The 22,752-nt window shown below is 44.9% G+C and overlaps 1 protein-coding gene across 12 annotated transcripts in view; it reads left to right on the top strand.

Annotated features, from left to right (window-relative positions):
* The window catches only part of DOCK3 (dedicator of cytokinesis 3), a 504,793-nt gene that overhangs the window by 459,459 nt on the left and 22,582 nt on the right, over positions 1-22,752 (top strand). For 11 of the 12 annotated variants that reach the window (XM_038566321.1, XM_038566316.1, XM_038566318.1 and 8 more), the window contains 8 exons: positions 2,724-2,809; positions 5,166-5,192; positions 5,329-5,424; positions 10,216-10,276; positions 10,792-10,885; positions 13,317-13,465; positions 18,486-18,572; positions 20,021-20,125. In XM_038566321.1, coding sequence (XP_038422249.1) covers positions 2,724-2,809; positions 5,166-5,192; positions 5,329-5,424; positions 10,216-10,276; positions 10,792-10,885; positions 13,317-13,465; positions 18,486-18,572; positions 20,021-20,125 — 705 coding nt within the window. The remainder of the gene's footprint in view (positions 1-2,723; positions 2,810-5,165; positions 5,193-5,328; positions 5,425-10,215; positions 10,277-10,791; positions 10,886-13,316; positions 13,466-18,485; positions 18,573-20,020; positions 20,126-22,752) is intronic. The other variant, XM_038566315.1, reaches the window with a different exon arrangement.

The raw sequence follows: 22,752 nt of genomic DNA, 5'->3' as shown, positions 1-22,752 counted from the left end.
AGGCCACAGAATTCCTTTGCATGGCTTAGATCACAGTGTTTTTAGTTAGGCTCCTAGTTTTAGAAACTCAGATTCATTCCAGATTTTTGTTGGTAATATTGCAAAAAACATATCCATTCCTAATTCCTCTCTTAGGTAAACTCACCTGTAATCACTGGATCAAAGAGCAAAAAGCCTTCCTTAAGTTTTTACAACACTACTTTTCAAAATTCTGCTGTCCATTGATGTCTCAGACTGCAGGCCACCCTCTCTGTGCACTGTCCCAAGCGTTGATCATGCTGAGCTGTGTCAGCTGTTGTCCCTCCCTCCTCTACCAGATGATGAGCTAGCTATTGGGGAACAGGGCTATTTCTTGTGCTTTTATTCCTTAGAACTCAACATAGTACCTGAGACATGCTAGATTCATGGAGACGAAAATCCAAACTAGCATTCATTGAACACTTCCAAGAGCTAGGGCACAGGAATACCAAAGAGGACTGTTAACCTCTGTTACTGCTTCAAAAGCAAGGAAACATAAGCTGAAAGAGGAAATATCTTATCTTGCTCGGAAGTAGGTGGCTGGTTGTCACAAGACAGATGTTGTTGAATCTGTCTTGATATGTCTTGAATAACAAGGTGTCACTTGTCACTTTAGGAATCCTGGTTCCATAGAATAAAAGTAATTCTGCAAACCTAAAATTGTCAGTATTGCCAATTATGACATGATATATTTGAAGAACTTAGCATTTCATTTGACTTAAAGACATTGGTTTTGCATACATTGATCTGCAGCCTTCCCTATTTTGGATTTCTCAGTTTCTCCTAAAACTTCTTCCTTTATCCAGACTGCAGAGGTTGATGATGTAATGTCCCCACAGCCTTCTATCACCAGCTCCTTTGCCTAACACAGAAGTTCTAACACTTGAATAGGTATCAGAACTACCCTGGAAGGCTTGTTTGAAACAGGGTGCATCTCCCCTTCTCAAGTTTCTGATCCATTGGGAGCCTAAGAATTTGCATTTTTTTAAGATTTATTTATTTATTTGAGAGAGGGAACACACCTGCAGGCACGTAAGTGGGGGTAGGAGTAAAGAGCAAGGGAGAGAGAATCTTAAGCAGGCTCCCTACTGAGCCTGGAGCCCAATGCAGGGCTCAATCTCATGGCCCTGAAATCATGACCTGAGCCAAAATCAAGAGTTGGATGCATAACCAACTGAGCCACTCAGGCACCCTGAAAATTTGCACTTCTATAACATCTCTGATGACTGATAATGCTGGCCCAGAGACCCATTTTGAGAACCCCAGGCAACTGCTGCACCCATGTGTGCACTATTTTACTCTCTGCTGCTCCAGGTCCCCTCCCCACCTTTGCCCTGTTCTGAAAAATGCAGTCTTCCTGTATGGCATGTGTTAAGAGAGATCCCTTGTTATAAACAGACCCTTCTTCCCCTAGGAGGCTTGTAGCCAGATGATTGACCCAGTAAGACAAGATAAAATTTGAACCAAGAAGGAGATACCTTGGCCTCTGGGCTTGGCTCTTTCTGACTTTGTATAACTCCAGGCAAGTCCTTGCTGAAGGCTCTTCTCCATACAAAAAAGGATGGATGGCATTGATCCCTAAGGACCCCTGGTCTCAGATTTTCTATTTTCTCTGAAATGTATATTCAAGCAGCTGACTCACCAGGCCAAACATAAATGTATGAGAGTCGATCCTGGCCACATAGCAGACCCACTATAACAGGACTGTATTTCTTCATCCATTCTCATTTTCTGCTGAAGGGATTTCAGAAGCCATAATTGCTTTTGATGAATTTCCTAATTCAATTATTTTTTTATTACTTCATTGCCTTAGGACTCTTTGGCCCTATGTGAAGTGAGAAAATGCTTCTGTTATAGCTCATCATTAAAAGCAGCCATGCCATTTTTGTTTATATGAACTATCTGTATAAATAATACCACAATACCACATTTTAAAGGCTAATGAGGGGTTTTAAAGATTTTTATCTCACACCACTTACAACTAATTTCCCACCTCAGAGTAAATCCAGGGAGGCTTATTAGAAAAGAGGCTGAGCACTGCTGAATGCCTTGCAGATCAGTGAGGTGGGAACAAGTGCAGTCTTGCTCCCTACAGTTTAGGAATTCAATAACAAATGCAGAGGCCCCAGTGATGAGACAGCAGCAGCCGCTCCAAGGGCTTTTAGGTCCTAGGACAAACAGCAGAGCTTTGTATCCTGAAGGAGAATCTCTGAATGAAGCACTCATCTTTGGCTCACCTCAGAATCATATCAGCCATTACAGTGAGGACTAGCTCTGCAGCAAGCTTCCTTTCTGACTGGCTGACTAGAGGAGAAAATTCTAACCAAATATATTTTACTTACACAAATTTTTCAGAATGAGCATTTTTAAAGAAAGATGAATACTTGATAAAGGCCTCTTTTGGATCCAAAATACTTTTCTTTCCAGGGAATCCTTGCCTTTTGTCCCTAGACTGGGAAAAGAGTATCTGAGGTGTGTAAGTTCCAACTTTTATTTAAACCACTGGAGTGGGAGGCCTTCCTAATCGGGGGAGACAGGGTGGTTTCTTGGTGCTGTAGATGAGATCCTGCCTTCCCTAGGATTTTTTTGGTACAAGGAAAAAATCAGGAAGGAGTTCCCCATCATCCTCACCTGTGGTAGGACCTGGATTTCCCATCCTTCCTCTGAAGTCAGCATGGGTTTACAAAGTCTCTGCTTCCCTCTAGGTGGAGGCCGAGCTGATTGACAAACTGGACAGCATGGTGTCAGAAGGGAAAGGCGACGAGAGCTACAGGGAGCTCTTCGGCCTGCTGTAAGCTGTTTCAGCCCATGGCACCCCACGCTGGGGGAGGGGGTGAAGTGGGCTGATAAAGGGTAGTGCAACCCAAGCTTCAGAGGGTAGGTATCAGGAGAGACCTGGGTTGTTCCTAGTCAACAGGAAGGTGGCATTTAGGCAGCAAGCTCTCTCAGGGATTGCCATAGTTGACTAAAGAGGTAGAGATGGGCAATAACTCCGAGCTCTTATATTTGCTGATAGGAAAAGGATCATCATATGTCTTCATAGCATGCACTGTATCCAGCTGGGCAAACAGCCCATGGAGACTCAGCGAGGGCTCAGTGCTGGCATTTCTAAGAGGAAAAAACTTAAGTCCCTGGTTTGTAACATGATATAATTAGCTTGAAAAAAAACATTACCATGGATATTGTGACTTTAACACGTTGTACCCACTCTCCAGGCCAGCTTCCCTGTTTGTGAAATGAGGTTGTACTGAATTATGTCAAGGGTTCTCCCAAGTCCACCATGCATAGCTTCTGTCTTGAACTGATGGAGGCCAAGAGACCTTATAGGAATTGCCATAGGGCTAAGTCCAAAAGAGGGACTCCGGGGAGCCATGGTCCTCCTAGATAGTGATGTTGGACACTTTATCTTCCTAAAAAACAAAATCTTAAGACTCTTTCAGCTCTAAAGTCCCCTCACATCTTACTCATTATTTCCAGCTTTAATATTTTGTTTTAGTGTCATTTTAAAGATAAGCCTGTAACATATTTTTCCAATAATAATACTGTACATTTGCTTAGAACTTTACAGTGTACAGAATATGTTGACATTTCTTGCTTGATCCTCACAACACACCTGTGAAGTGGTCAGAGCAAAAATTACCCTGATGAGGTGATAAAACTGAGATCAAGAAAGTAAGTGTTAGCAGGCCTTCAGTTGAATGACCAGTGAGAAGCAGCTCTGTGAGGGAAGACTCAGATCTTCTAATTTTGACAGCAGGAAATCTTTCTGCTATATCCTGCCCACTTTGTTCTTGGATGAGTCACACAATAAATTTGAATTTATTTGAAATTTAAATAATTATAATTCATGAAAATTAATCCATATTATAGTATTTTTCTTTTAGCTGAAGATGTTTCTAATTATGGAAATAATGCAGAGAAATCTCTTCCTAAGTCACTAGCAGATGATTTTACTACAGAGGAAAAAAGCACACAAATAACTTGTAGTTACTGATTACCTGACCAAATAGTGTTTCATAAACTCTTCTAAGTCATGTCTGAGGATAAAAAGCTGCTGAGAGCCATGGAGCAGCATTTCCCAATTTGTGTTTAGGGGAAGATGCTGGGAAAAAAAAATATGTGGATCATGGGCTAATCAGTTCAGAAAAAGATTCAATTAGACAAAATTGAACAGTCCTCTGTATTTTAGGATTTCTCAAAGCCTACAACACAAAGAAAGATGTGAAATACCTCCAAAAGGTGTGTGACTAGCATTTCCCAGGCTTCTTTGTTCACAGAATACCTTTCTCAGTCCTCCAAGACAGAAGAGCTCTGTAGTTTGAGAAAATACTGACAGCGGCTTCATCCACACAGCTTAGAGGCCAGAGCAATGGTTCTGCCTTCTCTCTAGAGTAATATGGGTCACATAGGAAAGCTTCACTTTCCCAAAAGCTTTGGCTAAAGCCACACACTGTGTGGGGAAGACCATCACCATCATGGCAGCATTAACAGCAGCCAGGCTGGACCTCTATCTGAACCTGCCATTCCAGGTGACTTTTCATGACTTTTAGGGAGTGAGAGACAGTGTGGAAAAGAATCAGGAAAGAGACCTGGACCTGGGCTTATCACTGGAGCAAGCAGAGAGTCCAGGTCATCATCCCCTAGGAGAGATATGTAAGAAGGCAGAGAAGCCAGAGGCTGCCCTGAGGTACCAGGAACATGGGCTGGCAGATGAGAAAAGGACCTGGGCGTTTAGCTCTTGGCTCTGGTACATTTCACAGGAAAGCATCCCTGGACAGTGAAGATGACTAGATATAGCTCCTGGAGCTACCTCACTACTCTTCATACTGGACCCTCAAGAGTAGTTGGAACCTTTTTCTTGGTTTATGTGAAAAGATAAGTTTGTATGTTTGCCAAGGATGCCTCTTGAGCAGTGATAGAGGTAGACAGCCAACTACAAAGCCAGATCCATCCTCAGTGGGCTCTCACTCAGCTGCTATTTCACCTCAAACCTCACAGTGACACTAAAGGGCTGGCTGGGGCTTTAAAACACCTTCCTCAGTTCATTGGCATCCTTAGGAACTTATACAGGAAAATGGAAAAATATGCTCATCTGTTCCTGCCAGTTCAGTAATCACCTTGTCTTTGCTTTCTGCTGCATGGAGTAGAACCCAGCTGTTTGGGCCCTACCCCAGGTAAGACTGCAGTGTGGTAAGTCTGCCGTCTCCAGATCCATCACAGGCCCCATGGGCTCCGGGACCTCACTCTGGTGCCCAGGGAAGGCTCATGAATTGTATGTTGTGTTTGTTTCCCCTACCCTCCTACCAATAGCCTGCTGGAGAAGGTTGAACAGGAAACATGGCGTGAAACTGGCATTTCCTTTGTGACCTCAGTAACCCGCCTCATGGAACGTCTGCTTGACTACAGGTATCTTCTCAGGCAACTACCTACCTGACCTCTTCTCTGATCAGGATATTTTCCTCAGCAAGGACATCCCCTGACCTTAAAATTGAGCCCATGTAGCCCTCAAAACCATGTTCTTGTTTTCAGTGCCATCACTAGTCATTAGGAATCTACTGATGGGCAGGAAAGAGAGGGAAAGAGCCTTCTCCCACAAGTAGGCCAGGGCTTCCTGGGATTCCCCCATAATATGTGCCACCGGGGGGTATCCCAGGGATATGCCACCAACTGGCTTTCCATCCAGAAAAGGCTCAGAGGAATGGGCACAGCTTAGCAATGCAGGAAACAACTGTAGGCCTTTGTGCAGATGTTCCTGAGGGCTATATGGCAGATGGGTAGGGAAATGTCACCTGGTGCAGAAGTGTGACCTCATAGGACTTCCAGTTGGTTTTTCCAGGGACTGGAGACCCTACTTTTCCATGCCTCTATTCTTTGCCTAAAGTCTATTTATTTCTATTCCTCGGTCCTGGCCATGAACAGATTAGAGGAAGCAGACTGTGAGCTGAGAGATCTTTATGCTGTGTTCACTCTGAGAATTCATGTAAAATTAATTTTTTCATGAAGTCTTGCCTTCTATCATATCATGGGTTTGAATTACTCCAGAAGTGGCAATGAGGCCCCCATGACAGGTTTATTTTCCCAGCAGAGTTCATATGGTGGCTAAGGATACCTTTTGGGAGCCTAGAGGAAGGTGCTAGGGAGTGAGGAAGAATAACAGAAGAAATCCATCACCAAGCAGTAGTTGTCTCTTCTCTGCTACAAGATGTGCAAACACTAGGGGGAGCACTTTCAATCCACGTATCAGGAAATGAGGGAGTGGAGGCCACCTTCAGTGGCTGCTGAATAGAGGGTACTGCTATGCCAAGACTTCTGCTTTGCAAAAATTCAGGTGTCCAGTGCACTAGCCAGACATGGAAATGAGATTCCTGAGAAATGGGCTTGCATCTTAAGCATCCCTTCTTCCTGTAGCACAGTTGTGCTTTTGTGAGTTTTAGCCCATTTGGGGGGGGGGGGGTCTAAGGAGGTCACAAGTGGCCTTTTGGGGACCCCTTTTAGAATAGTGAACTCCTTTGCTCATGCCACATTCCCAACCTTTTCTGCACCTGCCATCAGACAGGGAAGAAGGGTGGACAAAACTCTGTAACCTTTTCTCCACCAAAACATTTACTAAAGGTCAGTTCTATTCATTGTGGCCTACCAGAAAGAGTCAAAATTAATTTCTAGCTGTCTTTTTTATTTTTGTACCTACATTGTACAAACAACTCAAATTCATGGCCAAAACCAATTTCATTCTCTTCCATTTATTGTCTCAGAAATGGTTCCTAAAAAAAAAAAAAAAAAAAACAAGGTTCATACTCTTTCACAAGGCATAAAAGTCCTTCATTAACTAGCCTTTGCCCATGTCTCCAGCCCTGTCCCCTGACAGTCCCCACTGCCCATGTGTACACTCTAACCTCCTACTGTTGCTCCTTGTTAACAGGAAAGGAAACACCATAATGTTTATAATGGCTCTTATCTATTAAAAACATACCATGTGGGGCAGCCCAGGTAGCTCAGTGGTTTAGCACCGCCTTCGGTCCAGGGCGTGATCCCAGAGATCCAGGATCGAGTCCCACGTCAGGCTCACTGCATGGAGCCTGCTTCTCCCTCTGCTCTCTCTGCCCCTCTCTCTCTCTCTCTCTCTCTCTCTCTCATCTCTATAAATAAATGAATAAAATATTAAATATCATGTGCTCTGTGCTTGATAAACATTGTATCTAAGCCCATATGCAGTCCTGAAGAGTTATCCTGGTTTTTATCAGTGAAGAAATACCATTGGTAGGAAATGCCACTGCTAGGATCTGAACCCACATCTGATTCAGGAGCCCTGCCCTGCCCCTTCATCCATGTTGTCACCACTCACATCCTTCTCTTTAGGCTTCTTTACATACTGCGTCCCACCAAGCTCCATCAAGGAGGCTGTTGCAGATAGGAGCTTACCTGGATCTTTGCACATACTTTTTTCAAAGTATCAGTCACCTTGAATGATGATCATTTGTCACCTTTCTGACTCATTCAATTGAAGAGAGCAGTTCCTTAAGGATAGGGACCTTGTCCTTATCTCCCTGGTTCCCTGCATGGAGACTTGATGGTTCTCTGTCAGGTATACAGTACATATTGATTGATTGGGAGACCATGCAGAAACCAAGGAAGTCTCTTCAACCACAATGCAGTTTAGTTCAGTAAGAACCTACTAAGAAAATAGTTGGAAAAAAAAGAAAAGAAAATAGTTGTTGGCAGTTAAATGTATATACATTAATTATACAAATAATTAATAGGTTTAGGTTATACTCCAGAATGACCTGAACCTAGAGTGGGAGACTCCGTTTTAGACCAGCATGAACCTCATCTGAGTACCTCAGAGTTGAAGAGTACCTCTTCAACTTTTGTGTTAATGTCTTCAGCTTTTGTGTGAGTGACATTTTATGTCAGATATAAAGATGCTCACTGGTGGCAGCTATACTTTCCATGTGAGGAAGCAGACCCCCTGGAGGTCAGGGTTGGGGGGAGTGGTTCTTAGGGACAGAGATAGAGTTGCCAAACCCTTGAGGATTTAAGTGGAATCAGAGGAACTGGAGGTTATGGAACCTTCATTCTCACACCTCTCCAGTCTCACTAAAGGCTGCCCTGGCCCTACTCTAGATCAGCACCAGCGAGATGCTCGCAGCCAGTTGCTTCAGAAGCCTTTTTAGGAGAGTCTTCCCTATTCATCCTCCAGAGAAAGAGTGAAGGAGAGCAGAGCAGTGGCTGCACCCAAGTCATTGGCTTTAAAAGATACCCTCTCAGGATGCCCGGGTGGCTCAGCGATTGAGCGTCTGCCTTTGGCTCAGGGCATGATCCTGGGATCTGGGATCGAGTCCCACATCAAGCTTCATGTGTGGAGTCTGCTTCTCCCTCTGCCTATGTCTCTGCTTCTCTCTCTCTCTATGTCTCTCATGAATAAATAAATAAAATCTTTAAAAAATAAAAAATAAAAGGTATCATCTTTGTTGAGTAGCCACACAGAAGAAAAATGTTAGCTGTTTGCAGTGCATCGGAAAGGTGGTCATAGCACACAAAGATGAATAGGAAATGTCCCTAGCACCACAGGGTTGAGGCCACTGCTTTTGTTTAATTGACTTGGCAGTGAAGTTCTAGTTATGGCCAAACAGAAGGTGATGCCTGGTAAGTGTTTCAGATGCTTTCTAGAAAAAAACAAACCATTTAATGCCAAAGTATCTAGTTGAGATCTCACTGCCCTATGTGGGGCCAACTTATTGGAGAGACAGATGCCTCCTGCTACCTTGTGTGTTGCTTGTAACAAGTTGACCATCTGGCCCTCCTCTTGAAAAGTCACAGCAGTTTCCCATCCCTGCTAGCTCCAAAAGGGGCATTTCCTATTCATCTAAAAGGTTCTGCAGTGGCATGTTCAGGACACCCATATCTGGCTACAAAGGAACCAAATACCTATGACTGATATTAGGGAACCCAACAAGAAGGACCTTGGTTTCAAATCCCAAAGAGCCACCAACTCTGATAGTAACCCTCCATAGATGGAAGGACACTTGACTTTGTGGAATATCATGAGAGTTGTGTAGATTTCTCAGTATTCTTTCTTCCAAAAAAGTCATCATCCTTCTGGGAGCTGGATTGCAGCTGGGAAGGTGCAGATAACTGCATTTGTCAAACGATCACCCAGAGGTTCAGTGACTTGGACTAGGGCTCCTGACTCTCAGTCGTGATGCTCCTCACTGTGCCCCATGCCTGTAGGTGGAGAAAGCCAAGGCACCCTCTCCACCTGATCTTAGTGTTCCATAAACCCGCTTATGCAGCCTTTCTCTAACCTACAGCTATACAAGGAGCTGTATCTATATACCAGAGCAGTATGGGGTGCCAAAGAGGCACAACAGGCAAATGGGACTCTGACTGGCTGTGTGCACAGGAGGCTTCTTGCAGGATTCACCAGTCTGGTTCTCCTTCTCCTTTGTCTCTTCGTGCCATGCCTCTGCTTCTTCAAGAGGAGTGTAGTTTTGACCCCTCTCTCCATAGGGAAAGATCCATTCTCAGGGTTCCCATTGTTCTGTGTCTCCCAGGCCAGCCCTGACCCCTACTACACCCAGCCCTGGCTGAAGCTACCCCTAAGCCAGAAAGAAACTTCAAATGTGCTGCTTCTTATTAATGCACAGGAAGGAGACCACAGGGAGAAAAGCCAGTGAGGTGGTTAACATGGCAACCATGCTATGGTTGCTGTAGCCACAGAGTCCTGAAGCTCAGTCCATGAAGTAGAGCATCTTAGCTTCTGTTAAACACTATCCTACAAAAGGAAACTTCCCTGTATGTTGGCAAATTGAACACCAATAAAAAATAAATTTATTATAAAAAAAAAAAAAAGAAACTTCCCTGAAAGAAAAGCTCTGTGCCTCTCCTTGGGGACTTGGGGATTCAATATTCTGTTTTACTGATAAATTCTTCTGTGCTGAGGATATTGGTCAGTGCCACTTAATGCCCTGTGTACTATCTGGGCCCTACACTCTGCCACCAGAATGAGGGGTTCAGTTGAACAGAGACTTTTGAACCCTAAAAGTGGGCCCAAAGCTCAGAGGTTGCTCACTGTACAGTCCCCATCTGTGGAAGCATTTCCTGTTGGAGGGCATCCTAATTTAGGGTTTAGTCATACTGATACCTCCATGATACTGCAGTTCTATGCCATGGGACATTCCTTTGTGTTCTCCCTTCCAGGGACTGCATGAAAGGAGAGGAAACAGAGAATAAGAAGATTGGCTGCACTGTTAACCTGATGGTGAGAGGACATGGGCCCTTCTTCCTATCTGCCTAGTGGAATGGTTTCTGTCCTGCACTGTGATGGGCATGGCCCTTCTACAGTGGCTGTGAGCCTAAGGGTTTGAGTCAAGATTTCAGCTTTGTCCCTGGTATCGTGGAGACTGGCACCTCATCAGTCACATTCCCATTTGGAAAAGGAATGACATGAGCTTCTCTTTGGGCAAAACTCCACCCTGGCCTCTTGGCAAGGTCAAGTCAACCCTGACATATCCTAATTCTCAGTCTGCCTTGGCACTCTTCCTCTTTCTCACTACTTAGCACTCCTGCAGATCTGTCACAGGCTCCACCACACCTGGGGAGCAGGTGTGCCTTCTGGCTGGTCCTTTCTTTTTCTGGTGCTGAATGCCTCCATACCCTGCCCTCCTTCTCCTGCCCAGCACACCCAGGACCTTGGCCAGCTGCCTGGAGCTCAGGTATGGCCACTACTGGTGGAAGCCTCTCTCATCTTTATGTATATTTCCTTCTCTCTTATAGAATTTTTACAAATCTGAAATTAACAAAGAAGAGATGTATATCCGCTACATCCATAAGCTTTGTGATATGCATTTGCAGGCTGAAAACTATACAGGTGAGTGGAAGGGGGACAGTCATGCCTCCCCCTGAGGACAGGCTGGACAGGAATGCACAGCTGGCAGAAAAAGGCTCTGATCTGGTACCTTCCAGATCTTAGCAGAGTGTTGGGGTCTGTGCTGTGCCTTCACCTCACTGCTTTCCCTCAACTCCTTTGCAACATGTAGTGGAGAGAAAGTGGGCAGAAATCGTCCTTGTACTGCCATGCCAGGTCCTCTGCTGTCTGAAGCTGTTCTGCTCTCTCCTTGCCTCATATCTACTCACTGTGAGGCCTCAAGGGTAACCTCAAATTCTGATGTGCTAGGTTCAGAGCATCCTGAGCTCAGTGTCACTCCATGAGCAGAGCCTTCCTAAGGACCTCCATAGCCAGAGCTAAGGGAGACCATAACACAGAAATACCCACTTAACCCTGGGACTTCCAGAACTCACTGGCAGAACTGCTTTGCAGCCTACACTGCCCTGCCCTGCAACTGCACAGCAGCCCCACTTTGAGCTCCCAATGGAGAATATGGAGAGGGTTCATCTGGCTTTCTGACAGGCCAGACACCTTTTCATTGTATTTACAACTTAATCCATACTAAGGCCTGTTCTTTTTTTGGAGGGGTAGGGGCAGGAAGAGGGAAAGGGAGAGAGAGAATCTTAAGCAGACTTCCCTAGAGTACAGAGCCCAACTCCAGGTTTGATCTCACCACCTGAGATCATGACCTGAGCTGAAATCAAGAGTCGGACACTCAACTCACTGAGTCACCCAGGCATCCCAAGGCCTTTTCTAATGGAATAAATTTAACAGCAGTCAGCCTGCCTGTCATGCTGTTTACTGAGTACCGCTCTTAGTTAGGTGGGTATATGTGCATGTCTCTCCTGCCTGATCACCTTGTACCATAGTTCCCCCCAAATAGCCACCTTCTTCACTGTAGTGACCAGCCACCATATCCTTGCTTTTGAGCCATACAACTTGAATTTGTGTGACAGACCAGGAAATTCAAGCTATTCTTGTCCATAAACATGACTAGAATTAGATGGATTTATAGAAACACAGAGTCCTCCTTCCTTATCTCTAAATGTAAGAGACTGTATGGCATAGATACAACCTTTCCTGACCACACAGGTTGGCAAGAATTAAAATCTGAAATGACTGGGCTGACTATGACAATCTCTGCTTCCACTCATGATTCCAGCAACCCTCTGAGAAAGTGGTGAAGTAATAGATTTTGATAAATTTCATGGACTCTAGAGGCATTTACTAAACTCCTCAAGGACTGGCCATGACTGAGAGGCTGGGTCAGGGATTTGGATAGAGAGAGGGTGCTGAACCACATCTCTGGTGGCCTCAGGAATAACATCTGTAAAGGATACAGCCAAGAAAGGAAAAGATCTCACCTGGTTTCCTCAGTTCCAGAGGAGGCCTTGAGTGCCTCAGGGTCTTGCCCCCAGAAAGAAAGGACTTCCCATCTGGATCCAGTGAGGAGGCATGTGCATCCCTGGACAGGAAGGTCAGTGGCCAGAGCACAGGCAGAGAGACTATTAGAAGGAGCATGGAGAGTGGCTGGAGGTAGCTGTATTTGGCTAAAACTAGAAGGGGGTTATGGGATAGTTAGAAATGAGATTCGTCACAGTCATGGGGCGTGGATGTGAGTAGGCCTTGAAGGCCAAGCAGAAACTGGGCTAATCACCTTGCCAGTAGGAGAGGCCCACTAAAAATGAGCAAGTACAACAGTGGTTATAATTCAGGGTGACACATGCCTTAGAATTTAGGGAACCATAGTATTTAGTTGCTTTTGTCTTCTGTAACCCTCTCCAACAGTTCCACATCCAGGGTAAGGTGTCACTGGTCCTCTGGTCTGGCTCCAGCATCAACTTTAGATGCTGGAATGGAGCTTCTGGCTACATGCCCATCAGATAGTTACCACCATTTATACTCCTCTCTGGTCCTCTTAGAAATAGTAGAGATAAGGGCCATGCTGAGGTCAAAAAACCATGCTAGAGGCACTGGGGCTGGCTTAGGAAGGGCTGAGGGAAGTCTTGGTCAGTGCTCACCCACAAGAGCCAGTCTGAAAAGGTTGGGAAAGAAGCTGTAGTTAGTTGACCAAAAAGGAACCCAACAACTCTCTGACAGGTCAGTGTCCCAAAGTAAGGCAACCTGTGCACAGATTCTCAGGGAACTAGTCCATCCTTTATCTGGAGCCCCCCATTAGTGATTAGGCCATGAGAGGAAAATGTCTGCCAGGATCTTAGGCCCCTGAAAGCTATGGGCAAGGGTTATTGGCTGGCTGCACAGTCCCTCTGTCTTACCTTTGGTATCCAGTGTCCCTGATCCAGGCTGCACATGCCCTGCCCTATCATGGTGTTTAGCCTAGTCGCCTGGCACCAGGCTACTCCTGGACCCCTGATGAGAAGCCCCTGGACCTCCACATTGCCTGTCCCCACAGAGGCCGCATTCACTTTGCTTCTCTACTGTGAGCTGCTGCAGTGGGAGGAACGGCCACTGCGGGAATTCCTGCACTACCCATCCCAGACAGAGTGGCAGCGGAAAGAGGGACTATGCCGCAAGATCATCCACTACTTCAACAAAGGCAAGGTAGGTGCCATTACACTAGCCTTTCAACTCTTACACTTCTGCTATAATGCATGGCATCTCGACACGTAGGGAAGGGCAAAAGCTAGAGGGTGGTGTGTGGGGCGGTGAGTGGATAGATGCCCATGGGTGTGCATTACCTTTGGAGGCAGCATGATTTTTTTCTCTGGGGAAAAAAGATATATAACAGTTTAATTCTGTGGCTTAGAAGCCAATTCCAGATTGAGGGTGTAAGAGACAACCCCACATACCAGCTTTGCACATCTATAAATGCTGCTGCTCCTACAGCAGGGGTTTTTGGGCCCCACTTACATTTATTAGATTTACTTAAAGAATTAATGTAGCTTTCCTAATCTGCCATAGAAAATATAAGCTGTAAGAATGAGTAGATTTTAACCTTAGTCAAAGGAGGTATGTCCTGCCTCTCACTTGTACATGTTATCTTGAATTTCTCTCAGCACAGACTGAACTTCTTTCATTGTGGTTCTTCCCTATCAAGCTCAAATCTGTAATCCTGACAGGCACTGTAAGCATTGGTGTTGGCCTCCTGGAGACTTCCCAGCTATCCTGTTCCCATTTTCCAGAAGGCTTCTCATGGGACCCTCTGACCATCTAATGTTGGTTGTGGCCCATGTACTGGAATGGCTGGTTTCGGGTCTTGTTAATAGTGTTTGCTGATTATTCAGCTTTGAGTATGCTTTAAAAAGCTGAATTTGGATCACTCAGGGAACGATTGTGGCTGAATTCCTGACTTGAATGGAAATTGTTTTTTTTTTTAAATGAATTTTTTCATCATAAAAAAGAAAGATTTAAACATTGATGGGTTTTGCACAGAAATCAGGAAACATTCATCAGTTTTATTTAACATAGGAGATATCTTTGTTAGAAGCATTCATCCATGCAGGAACCTTTCCAAATCCTCAGGAGCTCTCATGTAACCTAACGCAGGAGGAGGCCCATGCATGACTGATCCACAGTGCCATCCCGAAGCCTCCTCTCCTTGCCAGTCCAGGGCTGGGACTTAGGGCCCACACCAGTACACTTTCAGGCCTGCCTTTCTGGTACCCAGCCCAGCTGAGTCTGCCGTTTATCCACATGCCCAGCAAGCCCTGCCAGCTTGGAAGGAGTGGCATGAGCATTGTAGGAGTGTGCATGAGTGCTTTTAGTGTATTCTCTTTTCTTTCTGGGGACACAGAGTACAGAGTGGAGAGTTAACCTAATCTGATGGAGCCTACCAGTAGGAGAATGGTTCCCCTCTTCATTCCACACTCTAAGCACACAGTAGTGTTTAGAAAAGGAAGTTTACAGCTTAGTAAACTAAGACAAGAGAATGAAATGCAAAAGCTGCCTGAGTACTGTAGATGACCAGGATAGGGGAGAGGACCAGAAGACTCCATGGACTACCTTCTTGAGCATCCCTCACTTGCTCTAGCAGCCCTGTTTTTGCTGTGAGTTTCTGAGGGAACAGGTTCTGTGCCCTTTCATAAGCTCATCCTCAAAGAGATGTTTGTCAGATTCATCCTCTCGGGTTCATACAGAAGGTCCAGTTTCTGTGTATCAGTACCTGATAGAACCAGTAGATAGGGCTAACCAATTCTTGAAAGCATTCAAGTTTTTTTATGGGCTCAAAAAAAGCAAAACCTGGCTGTCACACACACACAAAAGTGTTCCTATAGGGTTCTTGGTGCCAGGAGAAAACCTACTTTAGCAACAGGAGGAAAGCAGAAAAGGAAAATCTGGGGAGGAGCAGGGAAAGTAGTTCTAGCCCTCAGCACTGCCAGCACACCCTGCCTCACAAGGCGGGCTCTCCACTTTTCTCCCATACACATCCAGCCTTTCTGTTATCTGCCACGTACAGACAACTCAACATCCTGTGATGCTGTGTTTATTCATAAGCACCTAGAAGGATTGAGTCAGAAGTTCAACTCAAGGTCATAGTCTAGCCCAGGGCCATTCTCTCCAGTGGTGAGGTGGTTAACCTAGAAGCCTGCCCCAAGCTGGACTGGGCTCCAGTCCACAGAGGGTCAGCATTCCCAGGCAGACAGAGAGGAGCACTCAAAAAGGGTCTGGCAGAGTGGGAGTTGAAAGAAGGAAGGAGAGGTGTGAAGATGGGAATAAGTCCTCCATCAAAGGACAGAGGGAGCAAACAGGAAGGGAAGCTGGACAAAGGCCTCTGACCTCTAATTATCTGGCATACAGACCATCAGTACCCAATCAGTATTCCACAGCCTTCTCTGTGGAGCTGGGCTTGGGCTCTCCTACTAAGGGTTGCTGTTGCCCATGCTCCTCTGAAGGAATGTTGAATCTGTTGCTTCTTATATGCTGTGTGTAAACAGAAGTACAAAGACCACCAGGCTGGAGTCCCAGGCCTTTACAAAGCTCCTTTCCAGTTTTATTAGAGTGAGCCCTAAATCATGTAACTTTTTTGCCATCCCTTTCAGAGAGGCCACAAGGATGTGTAAAAGCATACGTCTGCCAGAGTTGGTAGAAATAACTGGATTTCATACATTGATAAGGAGTTTTAGAGTTGGCTTTGTCTTCTGCCAGAAGAAGGAGACCAAGAGAAAAACTATAGCAGGGATGCAGTATACCTGCAGCACATTCCTTACCCTTGTTGAAAGGCAGCTCTCAAAGCACCCAGACATACCAGGGTTCCAGCACAATCCATTAAGGCTGACAGAATGTCTTCAAACTCTTGGTCCTGGCTCACTCTAAGGATAATTGGGAGTAGGTAGGAGGAGGGCTTAGAGCAGGAGAGCAGATTACACAAATTAGGGCAGAAATGCCAGCAAAGCAGATGAGCATTGATCCCAGTAGGGGAGAAGATCTGCTTTAGCAGGAGCTACTGTCAGCAGACTGAGTGCCTTTAGCCCCACGTGGGGTTCTCATCACCTAAATGAGCAGCTCCCCACGGGGTGCTCTTGGCAAGCTGGACAGAAGTCTGCACAGCTGGGCTGCTTAGCCAGCCCCCATGGAGCTGCCTGCCAGGCAGACCCTGTTGTGGGTACTTGGCTGAAGCCTGCCTTAGTGGCACTTGGAGCCAGAAAGAGGGCTGACATGTCCCCCCTTGAAAGATGCAGTATGGGGGTGTAAGAGGTTTTCTAGCCCACTGAGGCAGAGGCATTGTATTGGCTCAGGGAGCTAGAGTTTATTTAAAAATTCCCTTTGATTTGTTTTAATATTTTTAATTGGTCCTGCAGTTTCAATCCATATGGCACTAATTCTTTCAAAGGATAGAAATAATAAGCTCTTTTTGAGAAACACGTCCCAAATGACATAGTGTTATCCTTCTCCCTGATGCTATTTCAAATATTTTTTAAAATATAGTTCTTATTATTTATGCATTCATATTGAAATATGACTGAGTGAAATTATATGATGTCTGAGATTTGCTTCAAAAACTCTGGGGGGCAATAAGCAATTGGGGTCTGAATGATACAAGACTGGCGATTAGTTGGACATTCTTGAGGCTGGGTGATGAGTACCTAGGGGTTCATTCTTCTATTTTTCTATATGCTTAAAATGTCTTATAATAAAAAATTTTAATTAGAACTTAGAAGTTGGGGAGAAGAGCCTAGCTGAAATATCAAGTAAGCCAATGATTCCCAATCTAACAAAACAAAGCACTATATTAAAAAGCAGAGGAAATGAGCAATACTGGCCTTCAGTGAAGGCCTTTTAAGCCCTCCTTAGGCACTCGTTATGTGGGCCTATCACCATATCAGAGGCCACACCTCAGAGGCACCCTGGGATCTGACTAGGTAAGGATCATTTGAAACCTTCTTTAAGACTAGAATATTTCTATAAAGGAAATAGAGCCATTACTAAGTCCTTGGGTAGTCACTATCTGCTTGGCTTCCATACTTTTTTCTGAGCTTCAGTAATCTTAATTTAAAAGTCATTGTTTCCACCTAAGTGTCCATTGACAGATGAATGGATAAAGAAGAGGTGGTATATATGTATACAAGAGAATATTATTACCCAACCATCAAAAAGAATGAAATCCTGCCATTTGCAACAACATGGATGGAGCTAGAGGGTATCATGCTAAGCAAAATAAATCAGTCAAAGAAAGACAAATCCCCTATGATTTCACTCGTGTGGAATTTAAGAAGCAAAACAAATAAGCAAAGGGGAGAAAAGAGAGAAACTGAGAAACAGGTTCTTAACTATAGAGAACAAACTGATGGTTACCAGAGAGGGAGAGAGTGGGGGGATGAGTGAAATAGGTGATAGGGATTAAGAGTACACTTGTTGTGGTAAGCACTGAATATTGTATTGAAGTGTTGAATCACTGTATTTTACACCAGAATCTTTTTTTTTTTTTTATGATAGTCGCAGAGAGAGAGAGAGAGAGAGAGAGAGAGAGAGGCAGAGACATAAGCAGGCTCCATGCACCAGGAGCCCGATGTGGGACTCGATCCCGGGTCTCCAGGATCGCGCCCTGGGCCAAAGGCAGGCGCCAAACCGCTGCGCCACCCAGGGATCCCTTACACCAGAATCTAATATTATACTGTATGTTAGCTAATTGGGATTTAAATAAAAACTTAAAAATAGTAAAAGTCATTGTTACCTTCATTCACTCATTAAATAAATCTTTATTGAATACCTGCTCATGCTTGGCACTCCTCTAGGCTCTGAGGATAAAGTATATAAACAGGGTTCCTGTCTTCATGTAGTTTGTCATCTAATTGAGACTAATACACAAAAAAGTAAATACTTTTTTAAAATAAAGAGAATAACAAAACAGAATGCAGGGGATGGGGGAGTTCCTATCCTTGATGAGGTAATCAGGGAAAGGCCTCTTTGAAGTAAAGACATTTGAGGAGAAACTTGAGAGCTATGCCTTGAGCTAGAAAGCCACAGCACTATGTGTTGTGCTCCACAGATTCCTCTTGAGTGGATGTTCCTTGTGATGAGTTGCAGGAGGCCTTTGGTTGTGCCCTTTGATGTGTTCCATGTGAGCTTGGACTGTTCTGAGGATGTCTGATGTGCTGAAGCCTTGTTTTTATTTCTGACACAGAGCTGGGAGTTTGGGATCCCATTGTGCAGGGAGCTGGCATGTCAGTATGAGAGCCTCTACGACTATCAGAGCCTCAGTTGGATTCGGGTGAGCTTGGCCCCTTCCCCTATCCCAAACCTGACTGGAGGTGCTAGCACTTTCCTGGCATCAACTTCTGAGTGAGAATTCACTGCGGGCCTAGCCCTTGTTTTAGTGCTGCGGACAGTATGAGAGAAGCAGAGGCCAAGGTTCCTGCCCTCAAGACACTTACAGTCTGACTGGGGAACTAGTTAAAACACGCATATGACAAAGAATGATATCCAGACCGCAGGAGCCACTGGTGCTCATGACAAAGGATGATATCCAGACCGCAGGAGCCACTGGTGCTCAGGGAAGGGAGAAGCAGCATATGCAGAATAAGATGGAGGGGGTTCAAGGAAGAAAGAGGTGGCAGCTCAACTTTATAGAGAAGCTTTCCTAAAATGATTCTGTTCAGGGATGCTTCATCTGAAAACTTTATAAGATCTTTTTCTGCTTTGGCTTGTGGTCACTTTCAAGCACCTTGTTCTTACTCCATTCTTTGATGCAAAATATTCAAAAATTAAGTGAAATGTCCCATGGACTTTGAAGGTCTCCCCAAATTTTCCTGGTTGTTAGTGCTGGATTATGAGTCAAAGCAGCTACAGACTTCATTAGCAGAGAGAAGTCGGCAGTCTCAGCTCACCATCCTCCTCCACCCAGTCCGTGTGGTAGCTCTGCCATGTTTCCTGCTCCAGGTAGGGATTGGGGTCTATATAACAAATGGGGTTCTCTAGAAGTAGCTTCTTGACTGGTCTTTGACGGCCACTGCTCTCCAGCAAGCTGGCTTGATTGAGTGCACTAGAGCTACCTTCCTAGTCAAAATTCAGCAAGTTTTTCTGAATGTAAAGCCAGGTCAGCCAGTACTAAGAAATATACTCACCTTGGTAATGCCAGATATCATGGATATTCGTTGAATTTTTAAAGTTTAAGATCCCCTAAATTGGAACAGTACCAGTGATACTGGCAACTGAGACTTTCTCACTATGACTGTTAGCCTTGTCAGTCAGATGATAGATGGACAAGAGCAATGCAGCTGGACTGATGGAAAGTGGTGCTGAGAAGAGCTATTAACCAACCACCTATAACTAACACCAGCCAGAAGTCAACTTGTGTGTAATGAGTGTCAACCAAAACCAGAAATCCCTGGGGGAAGTCCATGTTAAACATGTGCCCCTGAAAGACCAAGAAGCCTGGATCTGTGTGGGGTTGGGTCTACACACTGGGTCACACTGGGTAGGACACTCAGCCACTGTCCCCACCCCACTGTCAGAAGATGATGAAGGAGGAGGTCTGCTTCTGCCATCATGCTGCCACCTGAGAAGAGGCTGATCATGGTAAAGGGCTCACTTCTTACACAGTCTGAGTTGCCATGTTCTGTTTCCAAAAGATAATGTCTTCTTGGGCCTGGGAGAACTTGCTTTGGACACCACTAGCAGTCAGGCCAGCCTGAAGGCAACTGCCTTTTTCATTCACAGAAAATGGAGGCCAGCTACTATGACAACATCATGGAGCAGCAACGCCTAGAACCCGAGTTCTTTCGGGTCGGCTTCTATGGCAGGAAGTTTCCTTTCTTTCTTCGGGTGAGTCCATTGAGGTAGTCACAAGAACTTATATTTTACACATAATTCATTTACAACTGGGTTTTTTTTTAAACCTTTTTCCCTATTCTACTGAATACTATTTTTTGAAGGACTAACTAGTGAACAAAAGGCATTTGACTTTGTTTGACTGGACTGGCTGCCAACTTTAGACTTTTACTCTGCTGTACTATTTTGTAGCAACCTGGAATATATAAGGGTGATTTTCTTACCAAAACCTATTCCTTTAGGAAATGACCAAGTCTGAGAATGTCCCATAAGGTATGTCTAGAAACCTTCCAACTTCAAGTTCCAGTGCCTGGAATCCTCCATTGTGACCATTCTCAGCCAGATAGGATACCAATACAGCCTTGACCTCAATAGTAGGATGGCCTCTTGGTTTGTCATTTAAGATAATGGTTCTCCCTCTGGCTGTACTATAGGCTATGCAGCCAGGATGGAGAACCTGTTGATTTCAGAGAAATTTGTCGGAGCTGCCAGAGGGGATCTAGTTATGGAAAGCCTTTTCTAAGCAGCCAGATCTCTGGCCCAGGAGGGTAAAAGCCATTTCTCCCCATCATTCCCTGGAAGTCTGAGCTGGGTACACCAACAGAGTGGAAGGAATGACTGAGGATAGATGGACTGACACTAGCTGAACAGTTGTAATTTTCTTCTTTATTCCACAAAAGCCAGAGGCTCCAGGAGCAGTCGGAGGCTTGTAGGCTGTAGCCCAGAGGGATTGAGTGTTCTCAGGTGGCCTAAATGAAGCTGTACTGATGGGGATCCCTGGGTAGCTCAGCAGTTAAGCATCTGCCTTTGGCCCAGGGCATGATCCTGGAGTCCCAGGATTGAATCCCATGTCGGCTCCCTGTGTGGAGCCTGCTTCTCCCTCTGCCTGTGTCTCTGCCTCTCTCTCTCTCTCTATCCATGTCTCTCATGAATGAATAAATAAAATCTTAAAAAAAAATGAAGCTGTGCTGATGAAAGGGCCTTAGGGCTCTTGAGAACTAGGGCTAGCTCTGAATGTCCCCAGTTCCAATATATTACTAAAGTTCTGTGTCTGCAATTCTCAAAAAGCAGTTGGGAAAGTTCATAGAATCACTTTGATATGTTTGAGATCCTGTCTTATCAGAGAAATTGCTTTAGCCAGTGATCAGCGATGAGCTTGATCTCACATTACAGGTCAGGTGCCCTTTTTTTTTTTTAAGATTTTATTTATTTATTCATGAGAGACACATAGAGAGAGAGGCAGAGGAAGAAGCAGGCCCCATGCAGTCCCAACACAGGACTCAATCCCGGGACTCCAGGATCACGCCCTGGGTCGAAGGCAGGTGCTAAACCACTGAGCCACCCAGGGATCCCCGGTCAGGTGCCCTTAATGTCTCCCTTAAATTAATTAATTAATTAGTTAAAGGGTCTCCTCAGGGGAACTGGACTTGTTCACTCTCTAGGGACCATCCACCTCAGGCATTTCAGAAGTGGCATCCTTATTGCCCCCACAAGCTTAGGTCATGCAAAAGCAATGGGAGTAGAGGTCAGCGGAAGGGAAAGAAGGAATCACACAAGAATCAGAAACCAAAAGCATCTCTAGAAAGTCCTTAGACAAACTAATGATTCTGGCCTTATAACTTCTTTCTCATTTTGTCTTTGAAAATTATGCTTTATTGTCATTTTATTCTCGTTGTTCGGTCCCATAATTTGTATATCAAAACCAGATTTTACTCTTAAAATCATCATCAATCAAACATCATTATTTTGGATGTTACAAAATCGGGCCCTGGTATCCTCATTTCTGTCTCTGCCAAACAGAGGTCTCCATCATAGTTTTCCCTGGCTTCCACCCCACATGCTCATGTCACAGGGCATCTCGGTGTTTCACGACATGCAGAGCATGCATCTGGCCCATCCAAATAATGCTTGGAAACAACGGTCTGAATGTTCAGTGGTGCCAGTAATGGAGGAAAAATAGCAGTGGGTATTAGGAAACGTCACACTTCAGTCCATCACCATCTCCACACAAGGTGCAGTTCCTAGGAGCTATGTTTCATGCATACAGATCTGCCTGGCCTAGCCACATGCTGCCTTCCCTTACTGCAGCTGCTCAGTTAATCTTTGGCAAATGGAATAAGTCCCAGTGGAGGTAGCTGTTTTGCCTGGTAGATGGCAAGGACCAAGTACAAAGCAATGGCAGCCAGATCTGTCTCACATGAAGATTATGCAGGCAAACTTGAAACCAACAACGAGCCTCAAGGTCGATGCTATGTGCCTTCCTCCTGCTGAGTCTTCCCCAGAAAGCTAGGCCACTCCCTCACCTCCTTTGAACACATAGGCCATCTATTACTTTGGCTCTGTCAGCTTGGTTTCTCTGGACCATCTGCCTCTCTCGCTTCACAAAGCGAGATTATCTACTAATCTGCTCAGAGTCAGGAAAACATCCAGCCCTCCCTTCTTGGGGGAATTTCTATTTCTCTTCATTTGACCCATGAATAAATACTGGTAAGGATAGTACATTTGCAAGTTGATATGAAAAGACCAGTTCTTTATCATTATCTTCTTTGTTAGTTCTGCTTATCAGGCAAGGGACTTAGAAATGTCTCTTGTCCTTTGACTGTTGGTGTGTTCCACCAGAG

This window comes from Canis lupus, chromosome 20 (genome assembly GCF_011100685.1).
Source record: "Canis lupus familiaris isolate Mischka breed German Shepherd chromosome 20, alternate assembly UU_Cfam_GSD_1.0, whole genome shotgun sequence".
In the NCBI taxonomy this organism is placed as follows: domain Eukaryota; kingdom Metazoa; phylum Chordata; class Mammalia; order Carnivora; family Canidae; genus Canis; species Canis lupus.
The sequence above is the reverse complement of the archived record's forward strand: the minus strand, read 5'-3'. Positions and strand labels throughout refer to the sequence as shown.